Below are 22,182 nucleotides of genomic sequence, written 5' to 3' on the forward strand. Positions count from 1 at the left end.
TGTGGGAAGTTTAGGGAACATTAAAAAAAAAAAGTTCAGCAATTCCATTTCACACCGGTGCTATGATGTTGTCTTTGGTGGTTAGAACATAAGTGATTTACTTTTCTTCTCCTTTTTCTCTGCATTTTTCAAGTTTCCTAAAATGAGTATTTATTGCTTTTGAAATAGAAAAAAGATTTAATAAATAGAGAGTGGAATCAACAAAGCTATAGTTAAGTCCAAAAGCTTTATCATGTTTTATCACCATGCTCTTTTCTTCTCCTACTCCATATATAGTTTAAAGATTATGGGCTTCCCTGGTGACGCAGTGGTTAAGAATCTGCCTGCCAATACAGGGGACAAGGGTTCAAGCCCTGGTCCGGGAAGATCCTACATGCCGTGGAGCAACTAAACCCATGTGCCACGACTACTGAGCCTGCACTCTAGAGCCCGCGAGCCACAACTACTGAGCCCACGTGCCTCAACTTCTGAAGCCCGTGTGCCTAGAGCCTGTGTTCCACAACAAGAGAAGCCATCGTGGTGAGAGGCCTGCGCACAGCCACAAAGAGTGGCCCCCACTCGCCACAACTCGAGAAGGCCCACACACAGCAACAAAGACCCAACACAGCCAAAAATAAAAATAAATAAAATAAATTTTTTTTTAAAAAAGATTAACTGTGTTGTAAAGGTTGTATAAAGGAGATTATAGGAGTTCATCTAGAAACAAAGATATCACTGTCAAGCTGATGTCCTCTTTTATAGTTATAAAAGTATTTTGGAGTGTTATACTTTATTCAAATAATCTAATATTTTTAAAATTAATTTATTTTTTATTTATTTATTATTTTTGGCTGTGTTGGGTCTTCGTTGCTGCACATGGGCCTTCTCTAGTTGGAGCGAGCGGGGGCTACTCTTTGTCGCAGCGCGTGGGCTTCTCATTGCAGTGGCTTCTCTTGTTGTGGAGCACGGTTTCTATGCACGCGGGCTTCAGTAGTTGTGACTTGTGGGCTTCAGTAGTTGTGACATGCGGGCTTCAGTAGTTGTGGCACATAGGCTTAGTTGCTCTGCGGCATGTGGGATCTTACAGGACCAGGGCTCAAACCCGTGTCCCCTGCATTGGCAGGCGGATTCTTAACCACTGTGCCACCAGGGAAGCCCAAATAATCTAATATTATAGATTATTTCTTTTCTGAAAGAAACAAAGCTAAATTTTACTTATATTTTTAGGAAACTAAATATTTGGATATACCGAAGTATTTTGATAAGCTTTATGGATCATAAGTTCATTGAAAGTTTTCTACAGTGCTTTGTCTTAGAGTATATAAGAAAAAATCCCCTAATAGTAGGATTTTCCCAATATTTAGGTGTCTAAAGACTCTTAGATGAGATTAAGAGTAATGACCACCACATTAAGTTTTGTAGTGATTTGCATGATTCCAAAGCAAGTGGAATTGACTCAATATAAACATAAGTGTAAAGTTTTGAGCTATATTTAATACAGGGTTCTACTCTCATATAAATTAATTTTTAAGTATTAAACACTCCAATTTACCCCTGTAGTATTTTTCTTCTGTTAAGTAGAATATTTTGTATATTTTATTTTTGTTCAATGTGTTTTCTCTTTTCCCCTGTTTATAAATAACAGATATATACCCACCCCTGCCCCACCCCAAGTTAATCTGACAAATATATTATTGTCATTTAATCTCAGAACTGGTGATAAGAAAAATGTAGCCTGGAAGGTACTTCCAAAGAAACCATGTAAAAATCTGATGAACACACTGAATAATTTGCACCAGCAGTTGGCAAAATGTAAGTGTATAATTTATTTAAAGGAAGTAATTTAATCTGAAGAAAGGACTCCAGCAACTTTGCCTTACTTGTAAAAGGATGGCGTTTACCTAAAGGAAAGTGGTTTTACAATCTTAAAGGCAAATGAGCATTAAAGCAAAATTTTTTAGAAGCTGAATGGGAGATTTACAAAGTTTATATTTTACATCATAATAAAATTCAAAAAGAGATTAAGGTGATTATTTTCAAATACTATAGAACAATACTGGTTTCTACTTGTATATTTTCTTTATACATAGAATAGAAAGTTAGTTTTGAAAATCTAAGACAGATGGTTTAAATTACATTAGAAAATGCTGATGATTCTTGTGGGTTGAGAGCAAGGTCATGTGCTTTTCACCTTCAGTAGATCTTAATGCTGTGCTTACCTCAAGTAATTTGAAAATAGAAGCTTGCCAAAAGCATTCGGAAATTAATTAAAGTGAAAATTGATTAGGATATGGAGAATTTCAGTTCAAAGCTTACAATAAGAGTATCTTGATAGTGATCCAGAATTACCAATAAGATGAATTAAGCCTTCATTTAACTAATCCTCTTGGTATTTTATACCAACAGTCCATTCAGGGTTCATAATTTAGTACTTATTGTATAAAAAATGGTCAGTAATGGTGCAGCAATATTTGAGGTTCTCATTTATGTATTAGGTGAAATATAAACATGGGAGGTTGCCTACATCCTCGAGGGTTCAAGGATGCCTATAGAATAGTTGGAAAGAGACATGGAAAAAGACAGTGTTTTCAAAGTAAACCTTATAACAAATAGATAATTTGGAAGTGGCTCATAAGTATTGGGATATGAAAAAATGACATCAAATGGAACAAATTTTATACTATGGAACAAATAAATTATGTATGTAATTTTTTAAGCTACTTAGTTAATTGCTTTCTAAAAATTCATGTGCTTCCTTTGAATAGCTGAGAAGTCCAGCAGCTTTTGTAGCAATATTTAAGTATTATTAAAATAAGTGAAATAACCCATCTAGCTGTACTGAAGGGCAGAATCTTACAGCTTAAAATTACAGGTTTAAACAATACTGATATTGTTATTCAGGATTATATATCACTTTACAGCTTCAGAGCACTTTCACATACATTCTTTTGTCTTTATAACTGTGAAGATACTAAGTTTGAGGAAGGTAGCTTGTCAGAGATCATACAGTTAATAAGGATGAAGCTAGGATTAAAACCTAGGCCTTCCATTCCAGTGCCCACATACTTTTACTTTTTTAAACAATAAGAACTCCAAAAACACCTCCCTAAGATGATTCATTGTTCCTCATATTTTAAGAAGTTTTAAAATTTTGAGGCAATCACAAACTTTGTTTCTGTGACCTTTTGAGAATAGATGTCCCCATCATCTCCAAATGGAGTGTATTTCCTACCAATAAGTACATTCTGTATCACTACAGTATGCTATAACCATGAAAATCAGGAAGTTAACATTGAGCATTACTACCATCCTTATCCTCAGACCAAATTCAAGTTGGTCTAGGGTTATATATTAAGGAGTTATGTAAACATAACATAAGGAGTTATGTAAACAAAGGGTTGAAGTAGCTTGAGCCCTTTTGAAAACACAACACATTTATTATTTTTCTTTCAATTTTATTGAGATATAATTGACATACAGGACTGTACAAGTTTAAGGTACGCAGCATAATGACTTGAATTACATATGCAATGGATTTATAATTGATACCATTATGAACATTAATTTTGACAGTTCTGGGGAAAACATTAACACTGTATTTCTTCACAGTGCAGCAGAGACCAAGAGACGATGGACTAATGGACTTAGCAATGAATGATTATGATTTTAATTCTGGAAAGAGGTTGCACATGATAGATTTGGAAATCCAGGAGGCATTTTTGTGTTTCATGGCCTCTATTTTAAAAGGTTATAGATCATACTTAAGACCAATAACACAAGCCCCATCTGAGACAGCCACAGATGCAGCCTCTCTTTTTGCCCTACAAGGTGAGTGACTGCATAGTACTACAGCTTTCATATTATTGAGCTTAACCTTGTGATGATTGCTTTCGGGGTTAGTAGCTCATATTTATCAAAATATACTTACCTATTTCAGGAGTATGTGAGTATCAACTCAGTTGGTAATCCATTTCCATTGGACTGGTTATTTCTCAGGCACATTAGATATAATCCCATTAGCAAAATATGCAGAAGAGACTATTTGAAAAGTACAGAGCTTCTTAACCATGTACCACTGCACTCTGTTGTGTCACAGATGTGTTAAGATATTGATGTGTTTAGCTTTCAGGGCAGCTCGGTGGTGTTGGGCAAGCAGAGGAGCCCCTGGGTTGGGGGATTTGAAAGATCTGGTTTCAAGTTCCTTTCCTATTGCTATCTTTGTCAGGTTACTTCCCCTTCAGGGGTCTTAGTTTCTTTTTCTGCAAAATAGTAGGGTGTGGGGGGTATAGATGACATGGTTGATCTAGTTCCTTCTAGCTCAAAAATTCTCTGAATCTGTAAATGGTGTTATATATGCTAACATTACAAATTTATGTTGAACAGCTTTCTTAAGAAGCCGCGACCGGTCACATCAGAAATTCTATAACATGATGACCAAAACACAAATGTTTATTCGCTTCATTGAGGAATGTTCTTTTGTCAGTGATAAAGATGCAAGCCTGGCGTTTTTTGATGATTGTGTAGATAAAGTAAGTAATAGTATGTCTACAGTGCCGTAACTTATTTTGTGTGACTATTTTAAATGTTATGAGTCACAGTTTCTATTTATAAATTAACCAGTTTTTAACAAAATTTACATTAATTCCATTTCATCACTGACCCTTTATTATGAAAGTTTTGGTGGCCTACTAGATGTTATAGACCACAACCTCTTAAGAGTACTTTGCAGGATTTTACCAAATTATGAGTTTTATTTTAGCAACCAGGTCTGTAACACTTCCTGTCCACTTACAGACTATGGGAGTTTTGTCCAAGCCTATGGACCTCTAACTTGATCATCCTTAATTTTCACCTCTCCTTTTGGTCTAAGGTGGATTGTCACATGCTGAGAGTAGGTGTAGAACATAACATTTCACCTGAATATTTCTACAATTTGGGAGTGCAATTGTAGCATAAATTAAGTGAATTAATTCTACTATATTAAATTCATGTGTGAAACTTTTCCTGCCCCTGTAGTCCACTATCATTAGTGGGATAGAGCAAAGTGGGTATCCATGGTGGATAGAGAGGAGCTTGGGAAACAGTGGCTCAAAGAGGGGTGTCAAAACCTGAATGGAATAAACAAATGGGACCTAATGAAACTTCAAAGCTTTTGCACAGCAAAGGAAACCATAAACAAGACCAAAAGACAACCCTCAGAATGGGAGAAAATATTTGCAAATGAAGCAACTGACAAAGGATTAATCTCCAAAATTTATAAGCAGCTCATGCAGCTCAGTAACAAAAAAACAAACAACCCAATCCAAAAATGGGCAAAAGACCTAAATAGACATTTCTCCAAAGAAGATATACAGACTGCCAACGAACACATGAAAGAATGCTCAACATCATTAATCATTAGAGAAATGCAAATCAGAACTACAATGTGATATCATCTCACACCAGTCAGAATGGCCATCATCCAAAAATCCAGAAACAATAAATGCTGAAGAGGGTGTGGAGAAAAGGGAACACTCTTGCACTGCTGGTGGGAATGTGAATTGGTACAGCCACTATGGAGAACAGTATGGAGGTTCCTTAAAAAACTACAAATAGAACTACCATATGACCCAGCAATCCCACTACTGGGCATATACCCTGAGAAAACCATAATTCAAAGAGAGTCATGTACCAAAATGTTCATTGCAGCTCTATTTACAATAGCCCGGAGATGGAAACAACCTAAGTGTCCATCATCGGATGAATGGATAAAGAAGATGTGGAACATATATACAATGGAATGTTACTCAGCCATAAAAAGAAACGAAATTGAGCTATTTGTAATGAGGTGGATGGACCTAGAGTCTGTCATACAGAGTGAAGTAAGTCAGAAAGAGAAAGACAAATACCGTACGCTAACACATATATATGGAATTTAAGAAAAAAAAATGTCATGAAGAACCTAGGGGTAAGACAGGAATAAAGACACAGACTTACTAGAGAATGGACTTGAGGATATGGGGAGGGGGAAGGGTAAGCTGTGACAAAGCGAGAGAGTGGCATGGACATATATACACTACCAAACGTAAAATAGATAGCTAGTGGGAAGCAGCCGCATAGCACAGGGAGATCAGCTCCGTGCTTTGTGACCACCTAGAGGGGTGGGATAGGAAGGGTGGGAGGGAGACGCAAGAGGGAAGAGATGTGGGAACATATGTACATGTATAATTGATTCACTTTGTTATAAAGCAGAAACTAACACACCATTGTAAAGCAATTATACTCCAATAAAGATGTAAAAAAAAAAATACAGCAATTATGGCAAAAAAAAAAAAAAAAACCTGAATGGGTGAAGGAGGAGCAGCCTAGCATGGGTTTTGGAGCCCATGCCTGGTGAGGAGAGCATCTATCCATGCAGGGGGTGGCCTAGCATGGGGGATCAGAGGACGAGCAGGATAAAGAGAGTGTCCATGCTGGAGGACAGACTATTTCCAGGGGTCAGAACCTAAACAGGATGCGTCCATGCAGACATGAGGACAGCACGGAGTGTCAGAGTCTAAGCAAGGCAAGGACAGTGTCCCCACTGGGTAGGCCCAGCAAATGGGGTATCATAGTTTAATGTGGATGAGGGAGATGTCAGCCTGGTGGGGCAGAGGGTTGGTCTGGAAGGAGTTGTCAAAGCCAAATTAGGGTGAAGGAGTCATATGCATGGAGGAGGAGTGGTGTTGGAGGTGGGAGATTGTTACATATGGAGGGATTGATCAAATAAATAAGTACCAAATGTGTCTTATAAAAATGATTTTCGGGCTTCCCTGGTGGCGCAGTGGTTGAGAGTCCGCCTGCCGATGCAGGGGATACGGGTTCATGCCCCGGTCCGGGAAGATCCCACATGCCGCGGAGCGGCTAGGCCCGTGAGCCATGGCCACTGAGCCTGCGCGTCCAGAGCCTGTGCTCCGCAATGGGAGAGGCCACAACAGTGAGAGGCCCGCATACCGCAAAAAAAAAAAAAAAAAAAAAAAAAAAAAGATTTTCATCATGCAAGATGTAGAAGGAAAAACACTGCATTGGGAACCTGGAGAACTTTGATCTCAGCGTTCCTACTTGTGACTTTAGTCAAGTCATTTAGTCTTTCTGTGTTGTTTTCTTATGTACGTTTTAAAAGTATTGTGAGGAAAGATCATTATAACTGCATATTTCACAGTGTTCAGAGTAGTGTTGTGTGAACTATAAAGTAGGAAAATTTATGATGATTCTTATATTTTTCTGGTTTTTATTCCAGTTTGTAGATTAGTAGTTAATTTGGTTTTACTACTGCATGACGTAGAAATGTTCAACTTTTGAATGACTTACACATATGAAGAAAAGGAACAAGTTCAGAGCCTTGTGGAGGAATTTACACTTTCCTTCAAATTGGAACACCTGAGGGATGATTGATGTGGAGAAATACTGTTTCTGGTGCTGATAGAGAGTTAATAAGCTAAGATGCCCAGAAATATCCACCCTAGTCCTTGAAATGCTTTAGAATAGGGAAAAGATGGATATATGTCAGTATTTGCTTAGAACTCATAATTCATTTTCCCACAGAAACACTGATATGTGGTGATTAGCTGTAGTTCAGATGGTGCATGGCTACAGTGTTGTGCTACAAATATGTATTAAATTTCTTTTTGGTGGATTGATATTCTAACCACCTTTTAGGACATTTTTTAAAGTCCAAATTTATTGTAGTATAATATACAAACAATAAATGCACCTTTGAAGTGTGTAGTTTGATAAGTTTGGGCAAATATAGATTTCCATGTAACCATGACTCCGAAACAAAGAACATTTCTATCACCCCAGAAAGGATATTGTTTGTTTGTTTGTTTGTTTTTGCAGTACGTGGGCCTCTCACTGTTGTGGCCTCTCCCGTTGCAGAGCACAGGCTCCGGACGCGCAGGCTCAGCAGCCATGGCTCACGGGCCCAGTCGTTCTGCGGCATGTGGGATCTTCCCGGACCGGGGCACAAACCCGTGTCCCTTGCATCGGTAGGCGGACTCTCAACCACTCCGCCACCAGGGAAGCCCAGGATATTGTTTTGAGGGGAAATTCATTTTCTGTATTTTGAATAACCTATTTGTAGACAGACTTTTTTTTTTTTTTTGCGGTACGCGGGCCTCCGCTCCGTGGCATGTGGGATCCTCCTGGACCGGGGCTCGAACCCATGTCCCCTGCATCAGCAGGCGGACTCTCAACCACTGCGCCACCAGGGAAGCCCTAATTTTTATTTTTTTAAAAATATTTATTGGACTTCCCTGGTGGTGCAGTGGTTAGGAATCTGCCTGCCAATGCAGGGTACACGGGTTCCCACATGCCACGGAGCAACTAATCCCGTGCGCCACAACTACTGAGCCTGCGCTCTAGTGCCCGGGAACCACAACTACTGAGCCCACGAGCCGCAGGATACACGGGTTCCCACATGCCACGGAGCAACTAATCCCGTGCGCCACAACTACTGAGCCTGCGCTTAGGGCCCGGGAACCACAACTACTGAGCCCACAAGCCACAGCTACTGAAGCCCGCACGCCTAGAACCTGTGCTCTGCAACAAGAGAAGCCACCGCAATGAGAAGCCCACGCACTGCAACGAAGAATAGCTCCTGCTTGACACAACTAGAGAAAGCCCGCGTGCAGCAACAGAGACCCAACGCAGCCAAAAATAAATAAATAAATAATTAAAAATTTTAAAATTTATTTACTTATTTATTTATCTGTCTGCACCGGGTCTTAGTTGCGGCACATGGGATCTTCATTGCCACGTGCAGGAGCTTCGTTGCGGCATGCGGGATCTAGTTCCCTGAACAGGGATTGAACCTGGGCCCCCTGCATTGGGAGCACAATGTCTTAACCGCTGGACCACCAGGGAAGTACCTATAGACAGACTTTTAGAACTCTGCCTTTTTGTAAGTTGAGTTCTGCCTGCATAAAGCTTTGAAATCCTGTTTATTTTGAGAATTAATATTATAGCTCCTTGATAGTTTTGTCTTCATTGCAGCATTGTACTAAGAACATGGTTTTCAGTATTTTAATCATATTTTTAAGTTTGCCTTATTTGGTGCTTATAAAGTTAAATATTAATAGAATAAATAAATAGAAAGGTGTGCTTTAAATAGAAAAGATGTACAATGAATAAAAGAGTATGCTTTAAAGAATAATTTCTCTAAATCCCTTTTTACAGGAATAATTGTGTTGGTTTTTGTAAATAAAAATGATGTTTCTGACCAGCATGTACCTTGAAGGTTTTTCCTCTGTCGTGCTGGGCTTCCACTGGTCATCTGTATATACTCACTGAGCTGCGATTGTGAACAGTGGCATGTATTTGGGTAACAGTTGTTCCTTGTGCCAAGTCAACTGAATCATAAGGGACCAAATTAGTGACAGGGTTTTGCTAATAGCATGCTTTAGCCAATAGATTTATTAATCCATATAGGAATACTGAATTAGTTGGAAAAATCCAGTTAACAGTGCAGAAGAGAGAAATCTTGTATTGTTCCGTTTTACTTTTTGCTCATTTTATGTGTCTTGTTTTCACAAGTTTGTGTTTCAGCTAAGAACTCATATAATAGTATCACATGGTTTAAAAAACACTCATTAGGGCTTCCCTGGTGGCACAGTGGTTGAGAGTCCGGCTGCCGATGCAGGGGACATGGGTTTGTGCCCCAGTCCGGGAAGATCCCACATGCCGCGGAGCGGCTGGGCCCGTGAGCCGTGGTCACTGAGCCTGCGCGTCGGGAGTCTGTGCTCCGCAACGGGAGAGGCCACAACAGTGAGAGGCCCGCGTACCGAAAAAAAAAAAAAACTCATTAATATTGTAAGACATACATGACATAATTTTGCAAGGTACTTAGGGTATCATGTTCTAAGGAGGATATTTTATTACTGATAATTACTATATTGTCTAGGATTTTCTGAAAATAGGTCACCTGTTATTTAGTTGATAAGAGTCAAAATGCGAGGGGTGACTGGAGTGATTGCTTAAAGAAAATAAATTCTGAGAAGTTTCAAAAAAGAAACAATCCAATTAAATGTGTAATTATTATTTCTAGGCAGATTGTTTTCCTAAAATGCTATTTACCCATTCAAAGTCTAGAGTCAACAAAATATCACTTATATTTAATGGATTAATATTATACTTAAAGATTTTGATGATTCCTAAGAAAATCAAAACTGAAAATAAACTCACTAAAACATAGTTACTTGTATTTGCTTTATTACAATTCAAGGAACTGTTTTATTAGAGAAAATAACAAAATGTAACAAAATCCAAAATTTCTTTTTTTAATTAAAATTGATCTTATTTTATTTGTGATGTCATAAAATATATCTTAATAACCTTCATATATAGTGAGAGTAGAGGTTAATTGTATTCCTAGTATTATTAAGCAGAACTCTCTGAAATAATAAATAATTACACAGTGCTGTTACTACTTTTCATATTTTAATACAGTTTAAGTGCATTCAGCACAGCAAGTCAGTGCTTACTTTTAATCTGTAAACGGTTTTTGAATATCAGTAATACTTTAAAAATAGACATTCATGTGGGGTTATTCCTTAGTTGAGTGACCTTAAGCTTAATTTTTTAAGTGAACAGATCCCCTTACCTCTGGCAGTTTAGCTATGAAAATTAAATAATATTAGATGTGCATTAAGTGCTTAAGATTGAGCAGAATCCATGACTAAGATTGAACAGAAAGTAGATACATTCCTCTTTTGATCTTAGCCTATCCAAACAGAAAACATTTGACCAACTTTTAAAAAGCTGGAGTGAGTAATCCTGAATAGGAGTAAGAAAAACAATGTATGAAAATTATTTGAGTTTCATTTATGACTAATTTAAGAACCATGTGTTCTTGTTCTTCATATGATTGTATTTTAAATCCTTACAATCTGTTCCTATAGGATGCAGCTTAACTAAAAGCAGTTTTGTGCAACAAATAGCCTGGTAAGGTTTTTCTTGGTTTCCCAAGCATTCCTCTGCAGTGTTTTCTGAGCATTTTAATGTCTTGTGAAAAAATATGAAGAGAATATAAAAATTATTTTAATTTTATCCTGCCATGGGTGTTGGATTTCTTTTTTCTCCCAGTAGAGACAGATGTCACTGTGCTTTCCAAAAGACAGAAATGCCCAACTGAGAAATGGAGGATTTATTACATGGCTGTTTTTGTAATGTTGAAATGAGATTTTATTGGTAGACAAGATAGGGGAAATATCTTTTACCAAGGTACTGAATTTACAGAGCACAATTTTAATATTTTAGTAGACTTTACAATACTTAGAATTAGAGTAGTTGTCCATGTCCACAGATTTTTTTCTATGCAAGCAAAGACACAGGTCTGACAGGGAGAAGCTGATAAATAAATAAAAATTTAAAAGCACCTGGTGCTCACAGACAAGTAGTTCTCCTATAATGTTACATTATGGAGACCGGAGTAGTTTCCAGCTTCCTTTCCAATGACCTTGGGTATTTGTTGGACCAGAATAACCTTTTTATTCTAGTCCATCTCTTCTACTTCATTATCATTGCTGCCCTTATAATTTCATTTACCCCATTTCATCTGCATAAAAATGTTTGTATAGAGAGCTTCTCATTTGCTTTTGGGTTGTCCATGGATACCATATCCTACTAGGGATACGAGTGATTTTGAGTTATCATTGACATGTTCCTAATGTTGTTTTGTAAAGTAACAGGAAGTGTGGAAAATAAAAGGGAGGAAAAACTCCATAAGCCCAGTACCCTAATATCCACTTTACATTTACTTTCAATGTTTTTACATAATTATAGTATACTTCCTAATTTTTTACATAACCAGATCTTATAAACATTTTTATATGCTGCCAAATCTCTAAAAAGTAAAACATAGCCTAGTTTAAAAAGTCAAATGATTTTACAAGGCTTAGGTCACATTTTTTCCCACCCCTAGTTTCTTTTTTTTTTTTTAATTTTTATTGGTGTATAGTTGATTTACAATGTTGTGTTAGTTTCAGGTGTGCAGTAAAGTGAATCAGTTATACATATATCCACTCTTTTTTTTGTTTTTTTAAGATTCTTTCCCATATAGGCCATTACAGAGTATTGAGTGGAGTTCCCAGTGCTATACAGCAGGTTCCTGTTAGTTATCTATTTTATATATAGTAGTGTGTATATGTCAGTTGCAATCTCCCAATTTATCCCTCCCCCTTATCCCATGGTAACCATAAGTTTTTTTCTATATCCGTGCCTCTACTTACGTTTTGTAAATAAATTCATTTGTACCCTTTTTTATGATTCCACATATAAGCGATATCATAGGATATTTGTCTTCCTCAGTCTGACTTACTTCACTCAGAATGACAATCTCTAGGTCCATCCATGTTGCTGCAAATGGAATTATTTTGTTCTTTTTTATGGCTGAGTGATACTCCATTGTATCTATGTACCACATCTTCTTTATCCATTCCTCTGTTGATGGACATTTAGGTTGCTTCCATGTCCTGGCTATTGTAAATAGTGCTGCAGTGAACATTGGAGTGTATGTATCTTTTTGAATTACGGTTTTCTCCAGGTATATGCCCAGGAGTGGGATTGCTGGGTCATATGGTAGTTCTGTTTCCCACCCCTAGTTTCTGTTCCCAAAGGTAAGCAGCTTCTCTTTCAGCCATTTCATCAGTCATTTTCCTTAAGATTTCCAAATAATGTGTTGTTATTGCTGCTTATTGTTTTATATATTATCTATTAATGTCATATTTACCACCATCACCAAAATTCTCCCAATGTAGCTGTTCAGATGGTTGTTCAATGTTAATATTTTTATTACTGTATATAATCACAGGTAGGCCATATATATATTGTAGTTAAATTTCCTTTTATGTATGGACTTTTGTTTTCCCTGAAGTTAATAATTGCTATATTTCTTGTTTTGTGTGTATTATTAATTCATCTCCAAACTCTTCTATGAAGGTATAAAATCTAAAATCTCTCAATTTTTCTAATATTAAGTAATCTATCCGTTTGTTTGTTTGTTTTTAAGTTCTTGCTGGAGCTTTCCATCTTTGTGTTCCAGTCTGAACTGACTGCTTTCTAGTCTGTCATTCTGGGATCTTCCTTCACCATCATCTTGAAATTATACTGACCTCTCCGGATTTGTATCCCCTGCTTTCTGGCTTCAATAACTTCTTTCTTGGTTTATTTCCTTGTTATGGTGAATCACAGCTTTCAGTAGTTTAGTGAGAAAGAGTACATGGGAGATACATTTTTTGATGCCCTGCCTGTTTGCAAATTTCATTATTCTGCCTTAATACTTGAATGCTAATTTGGTCGGATGTAAAATCAAGTCATCACTGCATTGTCTTCTGGCTTGTCATTGTTGAGAATAACATCTAGTCTAACAGTATCTTGATTTCTAATCTTCTGTGCCTAATCTCTTTTTCTGTCTGGAAGCATTTAAGATCCCTGATATTCTGAAATCACAAGGATATGCCTGGTGTCAGCCTTCTTTTCTTACCTGAGTTGGACACTTGTAGGCCCTTTTAATCTATGGTCTCATGGCCTTCAAATTGTGGGGAATTTTCTTTAATTTTTTTCTTTCTTTTTCTTTCCTCCACTTTCTCTGTTCTCTTGTTCTGAAATACATATTTGTATACTGGCCCTCCTGGCCTGATCTGCTTAATTTTCTTTTTTTCTTTTTTTTTTCCCCATCCCATTTTCTGCCTCTCTGTCATTCATCTCCACTTTCTGGGAGATTTTTCAATTTTATCTTTCAACAATTATAGTATACTTTTTACCTCTGCTATCATTTTTGTAATTTCCATAGCTCCTTTTCATTCTCTGAATGTTCCTTTCTTCTTCTTTTTTTTCTTTGTAAATATTTATTTTTATTTTATTTATTTATTTGGTTGCACCAGGTCTTAGTTGTGGCAGGTGGGCTCCTTAGTTGTGGCAGGCGGGCTCCTTAGTTGTGGCAGTCAGGCTCCTTAGTTGTGGCGTGCATGTGGGATATAGTTCCCTGACAAGGGATTGAACCCAGGCCCCCTGCATTGGGAGCACAGAGTCTTAACCACTTAACCAGGGGAAGTCCCTGAATGCTCCTTTCTTATAGCATCTTCTTGTTTCATGGGTGTAGGCTTATTCATTTCAGTTATTTTGAAGGTTTTTTTCCCCCTTGCATTGTCTCTGCTTCTTCTAAATACCTTTTAATATTTGTTTACTTTATTCTTTTTCAAGTTATTGGTTTTTTGTGTGATCTTTGGTTGGTATTCGTTGTCAAGTGTGAGGCACAGAGAACTCATTAGAGCTCTTTCTGGGAGGGTGGGGCTTGGAGCTTCCTTAGGTATGAGACTGATGATCATAAAGGAACTCATCTATTTCATTAGAGTCCCTATTTGATCAGTGCCTGTAGTTCTTTTCTTTTAGGCTACGTAGTTTCCCCAGGAGGTATCTCCAGTCTCAAGCCTGGAGTGCATAAGCCTGACTGCAAGTATTCTCAGAGCTGAGTGGGGAAGGTAACTAAGATTTTCCACTTGTTGTAACATGTAGGCTTTTACTCACTTCACCTGTTTTTATTAACCTTCTTCATCTTCCTCAGCTCTGCCCGGTGTCCTCAAGTCTAAAGTCCCTCTGGTTCTTCACTCAGAAAGACCCAACCTAGTCTTATGCCATGTTGGGGAGAGGTAGTGGCCTAACTATACTGGGTTGGGCAAGGGATCTAGGAGTTCTTAAATGCAGGATTTAACTAATTCTCCCAATTCAACCCCACTTGCCCTCCCATCTTCAGGGGCATCATGGTTTTCATTCCTGACCTTTCTGGTGCTCCGTAGAGCAAAATGGCTGACTATTTGGGTGCTCTCCTCTATCCCCTCACCAGTGCCAGATATGTGGCTTTCAGCTTTGACAGGTCTCATCAATCTACTTTGCAGCTTCTGAAATGTTTTGAACTCAGCTCTGCTGTTGTCTTCTCTCCAGTTCATTTTGTCGTTGTTGTTGTTTTTTAATCTCCTTACTCTCATTTTGGTGAGATTTTAGGAAGGATTGAAGGTAAATTGTTGTATTTAATTTGTCTTGTTCAACCAGGAGTCTGCATAACCTTCACTCTTTTCATTTTGAATGATTGTATATTTCATCTGTGTATCATCCTTTATTCATTTACCTATTTTTTGACATGCAGATGACTTCCAATTTATTGCTATTGCAGTCCTGCAAAAAAAACATCTTTCATACTGATAGCTTTTTTTTATGTTAGGTTTTTTTCTTAGAACTTATTCTAAGAAAGAATAAGGTTTAAACACATCTTGCTTTCTAAAAAAGACTGTACCAGTTTGGAGTACCAGCAGGGTTTGTGATTATCCAACTTACTATATTTGTTGTATCATTGCTAGTTTTACCATATAAAAAGTCTTTTTGACAGGCTAAAAAGAAAGGCACCTTCTTTTATACTGATTAACTTTCAGATATCCTTCAACAGAATTGAAATAAGTGCTTATTCTAAAAGCAATATAGTCTGCCTTGTTTAAATTTTTATTCTGAGCATTTATTACTTTTGTAATTTTTAAAAAGAAAATAAAAATAATATTCATTATTTTTAATTGGAAAGCAAATAACAATATAAAGAAAATTAATTGCCAGTAATACCATCACCCATAGGTAACATTTTGATAACAGATGTGTATGTGCATCTGTGTGTATGAGAGACAGTGTGCACACTCAGAAATATATCTATATAACAGATATAGGCACACTCTTAAAAAAATTAGAATCACACTGTGTGTGTGTGTGTATACACACACACACACATTTATATTATTTAGTAGTCTGATTTTTTCATTTATCATTATTTTGTGAACATTTTCTCCTGCCATTAATTATAATTCTGAAACACGCCTTAATTGTTGTCTAAAATGTCTGGATACACCATTAAAAACATTCTTTAATACTAGAGATTACAGCATGTAATGCTGTGAAATTATAAACAACAATTTATATAAGAAGATTCTGAATGTATCAACTCTTCTTAAAAGTTAGAAAAACTTTAAAGCTATCCCTGTCCTTTTTTGGTATACTCTGCCCTAAATCCTTATCTTAAGATTTAACTTGTTAATAATTCTTGTTTTCCCATTTATTCCTGGCTGGTATGTGACATTAATTCTGTCTAACCTGGAAAAGTTCTGTGGGTTATATTTTGTCATCTGTCATTTTGTGTTTGACATCTGGTTTAAATTAATGTCAATGTCGTGCTCTTTAGTTTATGAGTGCCTTTTGGGAAGTTTAGATTCTATGAAGTTTTTATTTTTTATGACTATTACCTTACCATAGAGTATCTAGGGGAAATAGTACTACTAAAATGCTTTAAATATTGATGTGACTAGAATTTAATTCAAATGTGCTTCTACATATGCTGGAAGAACTTAGGGAAATTCGTTATATTTAGTAGAAATCAAAGACAGAACCCAGTATTCTCAACACACACACACGTACGTTTTAATAGTATTATATGTTAATATAATAATATTTTTAAATAGTATTTCTTGAATAAATTTTCATTATTCAAAATGCAAAAATAACATTAAAAGGTATATATTGGGAAATCTGGTCCTGTCCCATTCTTGTCCACTCCCTTCATCTCCTCTTAGCCAAATAGATAATTACTTTTTTTTTTTTTCCTATTTTTGGCTGCACTGCTGCATGGCATGCAGGATTTTAGTTCCCAACCAGGGATCGAACCTGCACCTCCTGCAGTGGAAGCGCAGCGTCGTAACCACTGGACGCCAGGGAAGTCCCTCTTTTTTTTTTTTTTTTTTTTTAAGTATTCTTTATGTGACTACAAGCAAAAAATGAATATGTGTTCTTATTTTTCCCTCTTTCTTTTTTTTAATTAAAAAAAAATTTTCCCTCTTTCTTACTTAAAAGATAGTATACAATGTCCTGAATCTTATTATTTTCACTTAATTATCCTGGAGAGCTTTATATAGTGCTACGTAGAGGACTTGCTCATTCTTTTTTTTTAAAAAAATAGTTCCTTAGTATCCAGTTGTGTAAATGTTTTATTTAACCATTCCCCTATAGTCAAACACTTGTCTGGCGAATGTATTTTTTTAATGTATGTTTTTTAAACTCCTTCAGGTGGATATGGACAAGAGTGGTGAAGTGCGACTTATAGAACTGGATGAATCTTTCAAAAGTGAACATACTGTTTTTGTAACACCACCTGAGATTCCCCATCTACCCAATGGTGAAGAACCCCCTTTACAGTACAGGTATTCAAGAGGCAGAATGTTTGAGATTGAAAGAGAGAAGCAATCCATCATCTGTGACGTAGCTTTCTAAGGACTGTGGTATTTTCAAAAATCCAAACTTTACAGATCCCTAATTTTTAGGTGGTAAGCAAGCTTATCCCACATCCATTACTAAGTTTTGAGGTATAAAAAGAAAAAATATATAATTTTGCATTCTATAGACTTAAGAAGCTCTCTATATCTGCATAAGTATATATTCTCATAAATGTTGATTAAGAAGTTAGGGCCCACCCCACCAAAATGCAGCACTTTTATTACAGAATTTTTATTTTTGTTTCTCCCTAAGGCTGGTTTCCTCACTTTCATCCCCTCCCCCAACACAGGCTGGTTAATGTAACCTTGGTTTACAAAAGGATTATCAACTATACTTCAATTCTTTAAAAAAGGATTGAATCTAATTTAGAGTCGATATCTGTGGCCTTGATTTGGATGATGTGATTTTTTTAGGCTTTTAATTTTTCCATGAGTTTTATAAAGTCAAGGAAATTCAGAACTATTGGGATTGGTCATTGTTAATTTAGGAAATTGGCTCAGGTACTGTGCTAAGTGCTTGGTATAGACTTGAATGATCCACTGGTCTCGTTTTCAAGTCTAGTGGGAAAGAGAAAAACTCTGAGCACAGTGATAGGGTTATGATAGAGGTAGATTTATTATACATCTATATATCTAGATATGTATTTATATACATACACACATATATATAACATTTGTTATAACTAGAGGTAGTTTCTAGTATACCATTAAAATGGCATTTCTTTTTAGATTTTTTAAATTCTCCAATAATAATTTCTTATTTAAAGATTCTAAAACCATTTCACATCTATTATTCATTAAGTCACAGTTTGTTATTTTCATTGAAAAGGGATTTTTCAGGACATCCTTATTTATAACTTGGATTGAATTCTTCTTTTTACAGATGAAAAAGTAGTGTAACAGATGTTTGTGAATGTTGATTACTTCATAAGCCACCTGATTCCTACCCTTAATTTTTATATATTGCTCATGTCAATTTTTAGAAGTCTGCCTTTTCTCAAAGACATTTAAAATATTTCTCATAATTTCTCTTTCTTCTTTTTCTTTCTAAACAAGATCTCATTTCTTTTATCGCTTTCGTACATTATACACTTCTAAGACTTCTTTTGGTATATTTCACTAATATAGTTTGTTTTTCTTTTTGTGGTTTGGTTTTAACTTTTTAATTTAAAATTTACCTTTAGATTTAGTCCTTTAATAAGAAAATTACTTAGCTTAAAAAGTTCCCATTTTTTAAAGAATCTAAGTCATTTTTTTTTCCTTGAGACTACTAATATAATTTTGGTGTAATCATACCCATCATTGGAAAATCCTTAAGTGTCTTTAATGGGCACAGTGGATCCTGTTAGTAGGAGGTAACTCATATACTTGCATTGTCTGTATAAAATGATAAGACAATAAGTTTCCATAAGATACACAGAATGGTCTTATTATCACACCATGTACATACAGTGAATTTTCTTAGGGGACATAGTTTTCCTGAACTTCATTGCTATTTTATTCCTACTTAACATTCAGTCATGACTAATATTTTCTTATTCTACTGGATTTTCCTATAATAATGTATAATAGATATAGTTTATCTTTTATTATAGTTAGTTTTCTTCTTAATTAAAACTATTTATATGCCTTTAAGAATATTCTAAAGTAGGATAAGTTTTCTCCTCAGGGGCTTCTTCTGTCATTTTAGCATGTCTTTTTCCCAGCTGCTGCTACCTTTTAAATGCCCCAAACACTCTGCTGTAGCACCCAAATTAGGCCCACCTCCTCATAGAGTTGCCTATTCTAATCTTTGTTCCTCTTCTCCAACCTCTTCAATTTTCTTTCTCATAAATGAGGCCCTGAATCAGCTTACCTAACCAGTTAAATCCATTCATGATAATGTAATAGGTTGTCCTGGTTGACTTATGTTATTTGCATTTTTTAAGAGGAAGGTTCTACAGTAATATGTTAATCCAAACAATGATATTAATAACTGTCCTGTGTGAAAGAGTATTGATTTGGTGGGCCTTTTACCCGTATTATCTGATATGTTTGCTATTTATTTACACGAATACTAACAAAGTTTTTTTGAGTTACTTTGGAGTTTGGTGTCAAGTTCAGCAAAATTTAAATGTATTTCACTTTTTTCCCTCTAAAATACATACTTGAATCTGTATTTGGCTATTACATTTTTATTATTATAGTAAGAAAAGCAACATTAGCGTGAATATTTGTTGATTATCATAGTCTGATGGAGAAAGATAGTTAAAATAAGTTAATAAGTTAAAATAAGTTATTGGTCATAATTTTTTTTTAGCTTGTAACCAGTATGATCATCTATGTGTGCTTGAGATTTTTTTTTTTCTTTTCAAAAACAGCTATAATGGATTTCCAGTTCTTAGGAACAATTTATTTGAGAGACCTGAAGGATTTCTACAAACCCGAAAGAGCAAATTGCCTTCAAAATCAAGTAGTCCTAGTAGCCCTTCTCCCATGTTCAGAAGAACAAAACAGGTGCTTTGATGATTTTGTATTCTTCATGTAATCAAGTATTAGAACAAAAATAAATTTGACACTCTTCCTCCCTTAATATACTTTAGTACCCCATATATAACTATTAGCAGATCATTTATGCTCCCTGAAGCATTCTGAAGAAAATTTAGAGTAATCTGACTTCAAAAAATTAACCAGTTCTCTTGTTCTAGAACATTATTTTACATATTGTATAATACAGATTAAAGCAGAGACTTGAATATATATTAATTATAGACAGATTTTGTTAGGGAAACATTATAAAAGCATGTGAGTTGTACTTGCTCAGCCTTCAGTTAAAGATAAGGATGCTTAAGTGTGCAAATTTATTAATAATATCCTTGCATTTTTTCTAGGAAATTAAATCAGCCCATAAAATTGCCAAGAGGTACTCTTCCATTCCTCAGATGTGGTCTAGGTGTCTACTGCGTCACTGTTACGGGCTGTGGTTTATTTGTCTCCCAGCTTATGTGAAAGTATGTCATTCAAAAGTCAGGGCTCTGAAAACAGCCTATGATGTGCTTAAAAAAATGCAGTCAAAGAAGATGGATCCACCTGATGAGGTAACAATTATCCTTTAAAATGCATTATTTTATTCCAGATTTATGTACATAGATATTTTGATTCTGTACACTTTCGAAATTACTGTGTTCCAGGTGTGCTACCGCATTCTTATGCAGCTCTGTGGACAGTATGATCAGCCAGTGCTTGCAGTTCGAGTGCTGTTTGAAATGCAGAAAGCTGGTATTGACCCCAATGCCATAACGTATGGTTATTATAATAAGGTAATTATTTTGACTTAATGGAGAATGAGTATAACTTTTGTGATTTCACAACCTTAGTTTAATGGCAGAAATAAATGATGCAGGGATTATTTGGTATTTATTTTAGAGTATCTAAAATATATTTTGTAAATTGGAAGTAAGATTTTTTTTGTTCTATTGATATTTTGGATTATACAATCTACTTATTCTTTAGCTTAACTCTAAAGCCAGTGGGTGTTCATTTATAAAAATTATTTTACTAATTATTTTATTTTGTCAAATGAATAGGCTGTTTTGGAAAGTACCTGGCCTTCAAGGAGTCGTAGTGGCTATTTTCTTTGGACAAAAGTGAGGAACGTTGTTTTAGGAGTAGCACAGTTCAAAAGAGCTTTAAAGAAACACGCACATTTATCACAAACAACTCTCTCAGGTAATTAGAAGTTTTTAAGGGATGTATATGTTGTACTTTTTCTTTAAAATTAATTGACTAGTTACAATTTCCACTTTTTAGAAATTTTAATTAGTTTCAAAATATTGAATGTTTTCTAGTTTTTATTGCCATTAAGCAAATTCTAATATTAGAGTGTTCTTCCCATTTAAAAAAACACCAAATTTTACTTATTTTGTTGTAACTGTTAAATTTTCAACCTTTGGTGGTCTTGTTTTAGTATTCGTTAATAATTCACAATAGGTTTCTTTGTTATAGTTGTATTTTGCTAATTACGTGACGCTTGTCATGTTCAGTATTAGTAGATTATTAACTTGAGCAGCAAGCTAATATGTATTTTTGGTATCTCCGTGAGTAGTAAAATGCTGTCAAATTGTGTTCTTAAGCAGATGGCAGTGACCTGGATGCTGTTAGTCATGGCAGCATGGATAGTGGTCATGGGACACACACTGTGGAGCAGGCACCTTTTAATACGGGTTTAATCAAAGTGTATGCTTCTGATGATAGATCTAGTACAGGTTTGTGTGTGCTTATGTATACATTTATTACAATACATTTTAAAAACTAGGTTTGCTAGCCTGTCTTTTTTAGATTTTAATTTTCAGTGATATATGTAACTGTCACTTTTTAATTTTATATAGTAGGCATATGACATTGTATTTTATAACTATGCAATTTTATTCATTCTCTATTTGAATAGAAATGAAAGTTTAAGAAACTATTCGAGTGTTTAGTCCATGATAATCCAATTAACTCTGGATAGTACACAGGTCTCTTTATCATATCATTTTCTTAGGGTAAGTTCTTCTTTGTATTATGAACATGTTATTATAGTTCTTTTAATGTTGTTAGGATTTTAAAAAAAGAAACTTAGATCCCTGATCTGAGTTAATAATACCATATCAACATCAATTTCCAAGATTTAACAGTGTCCCATGTTTCATGTAAGATATTATCATTCAGGGAAGCTGGATAAAGAGTACACAGGAACTTTCTGTACTGTATTATTTTTGCAACTTCTTGGGAGTGTTCAACTATATTAAAATTAAAAGCTATAATGAAAAATTTTAAATATATATAAAACTTGTAACATTCTAGCACTAAAGATGACTTAATTTCATTAAAATATAAGATTTGTACATAAACTTTCTCTATTATTAAA

General features: G+C 35.5%; 1 protein-coding gene across 8 annotated transcripts in view; it reads left to right on the plus strand.

Annotated features, from left to right (window-relative positions):
- The window catches only part of DENND4A (DENN domain containing 4A), a 132,849-nt gene that overhangs the window by 75,094 nt on the left and 35,573 nt on the right, over positions 1 to 22,182 (plus strand). For 4 of the 8 annotated variants that reach the window (XM_033439879.2, XM_033439881.2, XM_049705877.1 and 1 more), the window contains 9 exons: positions 1,691 to 1,791; positions 3,589 to 3,807; positions 4,363 to 4,508; positions 17,089 to 17,222; positions 19,655 to 19,790; positions 20,165 to 20,371; positions 20,465 to 20,593; positions 20,861 to 21,002; positions 21,407 to 21,538. In XM_033439879.2, the coding sequence (XP_033295770.1) occupies positions 1,691 to 1,791; positions 3,589 to 3,807; positions 4,363 to 4,508; positions 17,089 to 17,222; positions 19,655 to 19,790; positions 20,165 to 20,371; positions 20,465 to 20,593; positions 20,861 to 21,002; positions 21,407 to 21,538 (1,346 nt within the window). The remainder of the gene's footprint in view (positions 1 to 1,690; positions 1,792 to 3,588; positions 3,808 to 4,362; positions 4,509 to 17,088; positions 17,223 to 19,654; positions 19,791 to 20,164; positions 20,372 to 20,464; positions 20,594 to 20,860; positions 21,003 to 21,406; positions 21,539 to 22,182) is intronic. The other 4 variants (XM_049705875.1, XM_033439882.2, XM_033439885.2 and 1 more) reach the window with 2 other exon arrangements.

The sequence above is a fragment of the Orcinus orca genome, chromosome 2, assembly GCF_937001465.1.
Source record: "Orcinus orca chromosome 2, mOrcOrc1.1, whole genome shotgun sequence".
NCBI classification, from domain to species: domain Eukaryota; kingdom Metazoa; phylum Chordata; class Mammalia; order Artiodactyla; family Delphinidae; genus Orcinus; species Orcinus orca.